This window comes from Solanum dulcamara, chromosome 2, assembly GCF_947179165.1.
Source record: "Solanum dulcamara chromosome 2, daSolDulc1.2, whole genome shotgun sequence".
Lineage (NCBI taxonomy): Eukaryota > Viridiplantae > Streptophyta > Magnoliopsida > Solanales > Solanaceae > Solanum > Solanum dulcamara.
In genome coordinates, this window is record NC_077238.1 from 44,001,177 (window position 1) to 44,009,796 (window position 8,620).

The 8,620-nt window shown below is 34.3% G+C and overlaps 1 protein-coding gene across 2 annotated transcripts; it reads left to right on the forward strand.

Annotated features, from left to right (window-relative positions):
- The first annotated feature begins 286 nt into the window (after positions 1 to 286).
- LOC129880535 (uncharacterized) lies at positions 287 to 3,195 on the forward strand. 2 transcript variants are annotated; one of them, XM_055954612.1, is made up of 5 exons: positions 287 to 981; positions 1,433 to 1,673; positions 2,284 to 2,401; positions 2,511 to 2,548; positions 2,687 to 3,195. In XM_055954612.1, the coding sequence occupies exons 1-5, from the start codon at positions 422 to 424 to the stop codon at positions 2,762 to 2,764; spliced, it is 1,035 nt and encodes a 344-aa protein (XP_055810587.1). In that variant the 5' UTR covers positions 287 to 421; the 3' UTR covers positions 2,765 to 3,195. The 2 variants fall into 2 exon arrangements, with proteins under 2 accessions (XP_055810587.1, XP_055810589.1); XM_055954614.1 differs by lacking the exon at positions 2,511 to 2,548 and having other exon boundaries at positions 294 to 981.
- The last annotated feature ends 5,425 nt before the right edge of the window (positions 3,196 to 8,620 follow it).

The following is an 8,620-nucleotide window of genomic DNA, read 5'->3' on the forward strand; positions in this document are numbered from 1 at the left end:
AAAAAAATCCTAGTTAAAATATCTAAGTAAAGTTGATGCCAATTTTAAAAGATCACCGATGAATTCTGCCAAAATTAAAAAAGAGTTCCATTATATTAGTCTATTATTTTACAACATATAAGCATTATACATTGAGAATATGCCCTTAGCGGGAAAAGGGCGCGGGCCTCGAAAACTACCCATTAACGTTACAATTTTGTTAACCACTCATAATATTCCACGTGAGTCTCATTACAGCTGTTACCAAAACCCGCAAACAAAACTTAAAAACAGTAAATACACACGTTGATTGGTCCACGTGTACAGGGATCTTTCAACTCCTGTAAAATCTAGCCGTTTGCCCTAACCTCTCTTTCCCTTTACCCGACTTTCTGTTTTCCGCCATTGCAGTGTCCAAAAAGAAAAATCAAGAAAAGAAAGCATGGGGAAACTCATCTGCGACTCAACAACGTCGTCGCCGGTGATTCCATGGCGGGATCCTACCTCTACTGCGTCATCTATCGACATTGTTGACCAGTCATCTCCGGTGATCAACACCATCGCCGTCGCTGACACCTCTTCGTGGGAGAATGTTTCATCTTTAGAGGAACAGCAGAGAAAGCATTTGATAAAGATTCAGTCCAAGGGAGTGCTGTGGAAACATCCCCGGGATCAGAACGCTTCCATAGTTTTCCGGCTGAGCCACGGCGGAGAAGTCGAGGCAGACGGAAACTGTCTTTTTACGGCTTGTGGGAAATCAATGGGGCTGAAGACGGTGTCGTACGCCAGAGATCTGAGACGGCGGACAGTGCGGAGGTTCTTGGAAGATCTTGGATCGGAGAAAGAAGTGATTGAATCGGCGATTAAGCACATGTATTCTCCCGATCTGAAATCTGGCTGGGGCATTCATGTGGTTCAAGAGTTGAAGCTGCTAGCTAAGAAGGACGATCGAGAGGTTCTGGAATCGGCTATTTCCGAGCTTGTTCACCTCGGCATGCAGCGGTAATTTTTTTTTGCAGCTCTGGACCCCAAATTATTGTTATTTGTTTAGATCTAGATGATAAAGTTTAGATCTGATTGATTCCGCCTACTTCATTTCCTTTAATCCGTTTTACTGCAATTTCTTACTTTTTCTTCTTCTTTTAATTAATCAACTATGTGAGTGTCTCACTCCCCAAATCAATTATTGTTATGTGAATCCTTGTCTAACTTCAAATGAGAATTTTATCATGCATTTCTCCATAGAAAACAGTTTTCTTTCAAGTGAGAATTTCTCATTTGATAATAAGGAACCAAAAAAGAAATCAAAACTTTGTTTGCTAGGTTTTCAGCACTGTCTGTATCTTGAATAGGTGAAGATGCTACCAAGTGTAAAAATTCATTGAGTTACTTTTAATGGTTTATTGGATATGGTTTTGTTTTTTGATATTACTTTTGTGGGTTGACATTGAAGAGAATTAGCTGCTGAGTCTATATACAAAGAGAGGTGCATAGCTGTGAATGATGGCCCAAGTTGGGCCAAGTACATGTCAATCTCTGGCTCACCTGATGATGAATATGATATCATCACTTTGCAGTATACCGAGGAGGGTTTATTAACTGTAGATGAGAATAGTGATGGTCATGCCGCTGCATTTGGAGATGATATAGCGATTGAGTGTCTTGCAACCGAGTTTAAAAGAGAGATCTTTGTGGTAAGAAAATGATTTTCTTTCCTATATGATATTCTTCATTCATATTCTTTAGCATAACAATTGCTTTCTTGTGAATAATTGCACTGTATTACTTGTAAGTTGTTTTACACGATAAGGTTTCACAATCAGAGCTCTGAAGGTGCAACAGAGTATGCATAGTATTATTTGGTGATATTCAGGCTTTTCTCTATATGAAGCTGCATAATTTGATAATCGAAAGACAATGTCATGAGAGCAATAGCGATGATATCCATGAAAACAATGCTAATGAAAGTATTATGTTTCAGTAAGATAATCTTTCTAGTGGATGTGCCCGTTCCTTTTTCAATTTGAGATGACAACATGTGTCTATTGAGAAAGCGGGTTTACCTGTGCCCATATTAGCAATCCTCCTGTTCTTTTCATAGGTTGATTCTTTTTTGTTTTTTGATAAATAGGAGATGATCCTGCTGCGCAAGTTGATTTCTCAACTCCTATGTTCCTTGCTTTTGCATTGATCCGTTTCTTGTCATGAGTCTCTTTGTTACTCACATTTCTCAATTTGTGTGATGTTTATTTTTTAATCAAACAATTTTTTCCCTAAGTTTTCCTTTTGGTATATATTTTTCAGGTGCAAGCACATGGATCCGATGCAATGGTTGATGAAGAAAATTGTGTCTTCTTTCTCCCACATCGTCCAAAATGTGAAATATGCGAACCTCCTTTCTTCCTTTTCATGAAAGGAACAGGTACAGAAAATTTAGCAACAAAATATCCTACTGTTAATATTTTATGTTTATTTGCTTCTCCATCTGGAAGGGGAGCTTTGGAGTAACTGGTAAAGTTGCCTCCATGTAGGAGGCAAGGGTGGAAACAGCCTCTGGCAGAAATGCAAGGTAAGGCTGCGTACAATAGACCCTTTGTGGTCGGGCCCTTCCCCGGACCCTGCGCATAGCGGGAGTTTTAGTGCACCGGGCTGTCCTTTGTTTACTTCCCCATCTGAGATTGTGAATGGTTCACCTTGGCAATTGCAGGTTGGTGTGGTGCTGGGGCTGATCATTATGAGCCTCTTATTGCTTCTCCTTCAGCTTATGTTTCCCAGGAAAAGGTAGCATTGGTACTGTAGGTATTCTCGTGATAAGAGAGGTAGTAGTAGTAGTTATTCAAAGAGAATTGTTTCTCCCCAGGATATTTGGTTTTCAATTGGAAAGATGTTCCCGATTCTTTTCTAGGTTTAAGGAGGAAGATGTCCAATTGGGACATCAAATTTTTGTTGAGGGTATGTAGGATTTGGTCTATTTCGAAGTCCATCAGGCTTTTAGTTTGGTTATATTTTGTTGTGTTGCCGGGTCTTGTTGTTGTGCATTTTTTTGAGGCTAGTTATAGTGTGCTGCTGCGGGTACTATTCTTTTGAGAGATGGAATAGTACACATATTCTTTTGAGAGATGGAATAGTACACTTATTTTGTTGTAACTCATGCTGAATTCCAATCTTAACAAGGAAATGGCTTCTCTCTTCATTGGAGATGCATATTTGCTGTCAGTTCCTGTTTCTTTTTTTTCTTGTTCTTTTAGTTTTGCTAAATCTGATGTGAGCACCATTACGTATCTTACCAAATGGTATCTTCTCTTCTTGCTTTTAAGTCTTACGTTTTCCGATAAAGCATTAATCTAAAAGAATGGTGAGTAATACAATCATTACTAACAGCTCAATAACAAGCTCAGGGTCATATACGCAGTATATCAAACTCTAAAATAAGTTGCAAGCTCGTACGACCCTAGAATCATTAGTGTTTTTGCATACTCTTTCTTTTTGACTCAATCATATGACCCTCATACAAGGTCATCCAATACTCTCCAAGCTTCGACCCTCAATACAAGTCACCCAATACTCTCCAAGCTTCATAACACAGAGCAACGCTTAAACTTGTATAAATATCAAAGCTTCAACTCATGGCTTTCGATTGTCGTCTCGCGAGTTCTTATTAAAAGCATGCTTAAAATGCGAGTTTGGAGCTAAAAGGGCCAATGTTTTGAGAATGAAACCAAAAGGACAATAATGCATGAGCACATGTGATACGCCGTTAATGGTGTTAAGTTATGAAGGAGGGTACATGATATTATGTGCCTTGTAAGGCACATGACGGCTTGTGCTTTACAAGGCGCAAACTATGAAGTCTCCCCTTAAAAGAAAGCACTTGATCAACCTTTAAAAAAAGACGGATGCTAATTATTTTTCTTTTTGTTATTTTAATATTTCGTTTTCATTCTTTATATACTTATTTCAGTTATGTTAATATTTTTCCAATTTCATTCTTCTAGATTACACCTTGTTTCGACAGTAAGTAATATACTTTTTAAATAATTATTGAAATATTTAATTTATATTAAAATTATGTGTTAATAATTTTGAGTCTTATTGCAGGATGAAATGTCTCAAAAGTGATGATGAAGATGAATCTTCACAACAATATGTATTTTGTGATGCTTTTAATTTACAAAAGTTTAATATGTTAAAATAATTAATAATAATAAATTTAATTTTGCAAGACATATCAATTCTCGAAAACAAGGTCACGCGTACCAATCATGTGTGGAATGGGTATACATAAATAATAACAATCGTGTCAAGGTAGACGATAATCTCTATAGTAATATGCAATGACTAACAATACAATACAACACAACCATCAAAACAAGTGTAAATTACAAGAATGAAATTGGAAAAATATTAACATAACTAAAATATTAAATTAAGTATATAAAGAATAAAAAAGAAATATTAAAATAATTAAATGAAAAATAATTAGCAGCGCTATTTTAAAGGTAGGTCAACCGCTTTTTTTTTTGAGTCAATTTCTTAAATAATCACCCAAGTTTAGAAAATTACCTTCAAAGGTCATTTTTGTTTTATTTAGGACCAAAATATCACTTAATTATTAGTATTTCCCTCCAAATATACTTAATACTTCAAAATTTTCCTTCTCTCATAGTTGACATGTCATATCATTAAAGCCTCAATTTGTTTTTCAATAATAGACTTTTTAAATTCATATAACCAAATTATAGTTTTGTTCTTTATTTTAAAATAAATAAGTAGTAGTTTATTAAGAAGAAATTTTCATGCTTACAAAAAAAATTCTGTACTTAAATTTTATATTATATTACTAAATAGTCATTCATGTTTTAAAAAATGCCTATACAAATCACTTTTATTTTTTAAAAGACAATAATATCACTTAACTATTACTATTTTTCTCAAAAAATAAAAATAAAATTAAATACCTCAAAAGTCCCTTCTACTCTAGTTGATATGTCATATCATTAAACCGTCATTTTAAAAATAATTGACCTATTTAATTCATCAAACATATATCTCTACACATAAAAAAATATAAATTACGTGAAATTTATGAAGATTATAAAAAAAATCTAATTTTCTTCAAAATTTCTACCAATTAAAATTCATTGAAAATTTCTTTATATGCTATTATTACATAAAAAAATATTTTAAATCTCTAAGTAAATTATCTAAAAAATATAAGAATTTTTTTTCATAAAAATATTCAAAAACTTTTAAGGTTGAAATGGAGAAAAGTTGGTAAAAAGAGAAATTTATTATTTAACTTTTATTTTTAATTTTTATTCTTTTATGACTGTTATATTATATTTTATCTTATCATACAATTAAACACCAATATATATTCTTATCTCATCCTAATTCACGAAACACAAGTAATAATAAATTGAATTGCTTATTTTAGTTTAATAATTCACACATTGTCCGAGATAATATTCTTATTAATAAAGATCAAAATTTTATTTTATAATATAAAATATTATTCACTTTCTATTTTTTTCAAAAAAATAATATTGTAAGTTTGAACGTACAAAATTGATTTCTTTTAATAGTTAATTGACCTTTAGTATTACTGATCCATTATATTGTCACGATCCAAGCTAGGTACTAGACGTGACAAGGTGATCGAAATTCCGAAGGGCTCCAACCAAGCCTCTTGACATATCGTAAGATGCATAAGGTACAATAAAGCGGAAACAACATAAGAAAACCTCAAAGAACATCTATCATAAGGAATATGAAATACAACAATATAGACTCTACATTTATGTCCAACAAGCCTCTACTAATTAATATTGGTGGGGACTAAGATATGTCCCTAACTCACCCTCAGTGTAATATAACCAAAGTCTTTGAAATAAAAGGAAGAAACCATAACACGACCCTCGACAAATGAGGACTCATCAATAGCGAAAGTAGGAGCTCAACTCTAACCATGTGGAGGGTGGATGTGCTCGTCAGACCCTACATTATTATACAATGTAGGCATTGAATGTACTAAGTATACGAGCATGTTATGCAATATAAAACATAAGATGCAATGATCAAATAATATACATGCTATATAAGATGATAAGTAGAGTCACGAGAAAACCATAGTTGATCAAAATATTTGAAAGACATAAGTGAGATCATAAAGAGTACATAAAGAGAGTATAAATAAGTGGGATAGAACCATAACTGTCAAGAAGACCATGCGAGCTATAATATGAAATCTCGATGTCTCTCCATACAACAGAAGAAAGGGGAATCTACTTGTCAAGATAGACTCTACCCCACTAGGCGGGTTATGAACATGTGCAATATGTGGATCCACTAGCTAGGGCATAAGGCAAACCTATGGTGGCACGTAGTTACGAAACTAGAGACTTTATATAAGGACTCTGTAGGTCGAGCCCCCACCTCAAGCCTAATTCGGTGCTAAGTCAAATTCCACAATATATCTTAAAAATCATACTTAGCATATACATTCACAAGCTTGTTCATAATTGTCATAGTTCATATAATAGCTCACTTTCATACATCATTCATCACAAGAAATATCATAGGACCTCACCATCGAAGGACCCTAAGCCATCCCTTTCTTTCATAAGATTGCATGAAAAATAGCATTAGGTCCTTAGGTCACTATTTAAGGATCCTAAGTTACCTCTTGTCATAACTTGTTTTCATACTTGAACATTCTTGAAATTCATGATTATAACTTATACTTCAAAATTAGAGTAAAAATATGAATACATGAACAATTAAATTGAAAATCATGAAATTATATTGAAAACATGCATGATAATATACTTTATATCACCCATACATAATTCATAAAAATAATAACAATTGGATGCATAATTAAATAAATAATTATATAATATACCATGAATAAGAAGACCCAATGCATTATCATAAAATTAGGGCTTTTTGAATAAAAATCATAAAGAATTTTAGAGAGAAAAACTTGGGGTTCCATGGATGAAAAGTACCCATGGATCAAGTCCCATATACCTTGATTAATCAAAGCCCTAGAATGTAGTTTGAATTAGGAGACTTGACTTGGAGATCCTTAAACCCTAGTCTTGACTTGGAGAAGAAGCTTAATCAATTGAGAGAGAATTCTAGAGAGAGAAATATTGCATGAGGGTGAATTGGGAGTGAATGAATTGAAATAAAAGGGTTTAGGTACTCATAGGTTCCCCAAACAATCCTAAAATGACGTAGTTTAGGAGTTAGGAGAATAGGAGATGTCCAAAATACCCTTCATTAAATCTAGCCGGAAGAGTGAGTCCTTACGAGTCGTAGACGTTTCTACGAGTCATAGAAATGACTCGTCCTGTTGAGTCTAAAAAACCCTAAAAAACCCGAGCCTCTGAACTTCTCCTACGACTCATTTCTATGACTCGTCATTTCTTCTACGAATCGTCCTATCGAATCGTTTAAAAGATTCTAAAACTTGTTATGTGTAGAATTCAGGCACCGATCTTATGACTCACTTCTATGAGTCGTAATAATGTCAATCAATTCGTAAACCTACTCCCGCACTAAGTCAAATGTTCAACCTCACAACTAACCCTATGAGTCACTCCTACAATCCGTAGGAGTTCCTACGACTCGTAGGTCCACTAGTAATATCAGAAATAATCCATTTCCTTTGAATTCTTCCTTGTTACAACTTTTTAACTTTTGAGATCTTACAATATCTCTCACTTGGTATCATTCATCCTCGAATGAGATTCATCTAGCATGAAAGGACATGGAAAGAGGACTAGCAACCCATCATGAACACAATGACCCATTAAAGATGCATAAACCATGAGATTTTCAAACTTTAACATACTACATGACTTTAAAATCAACTTTATGAACATGCATGCATATGAAAGATATTGGAAAACTGAAACATAGGAATTTAGGTGATTTGAGCAAGAACCACCTAATACCTTAGGTTTGAGTGGAAGTAAAGAGATACGAATATCACTTCATCATATCCGCTTCCGCTTCCCATGTAGCACTCTCTACTTGTTGATTCCTCCACAACACCTTGATGGGCACAACCTCTTTGTTTCTTAACCTCTTCATATGCCGGTCTAAATTTCCACCAGAACCTCCTTATAAATCAAGTTTTCTTCAACACTCAAATTTTTTAATGGTATAATAGAATTTGGATCACCCATAAACTTGCTCAACATCGATACATGGAACAACGAATGAACCATAACCAACTCTAATGGAAAGTCTAACTCATATGCCCATTACCTATATGTTTCAAGATTTTATAAGGCCCCACATACCTAAGACTCAATTTTTCTTTCCTAACAAAATGCATTACACCCTTCATGAGTGAAACCTTCAAGTAGACCCAATCATCTACATCAAATTTAAGATCTTTTTTTCTTATGTCCAAGTATGACTTTTGGCAACTTTTAGCGGTCTTCAATATTTCTCTTATGAGCCTTTTCTCCATTGCATCTAACACCAAATCGGGACCAATCAATGCCATCTCACCCACTTCAAACCATCCCACTGGGGACCTATATCTTCTCCCATACAAAGCTTCAAAAGGAGCCATTTGAATGCTAGAATGATAGCTATTATAGTAAGCAAACTCAATCAATGG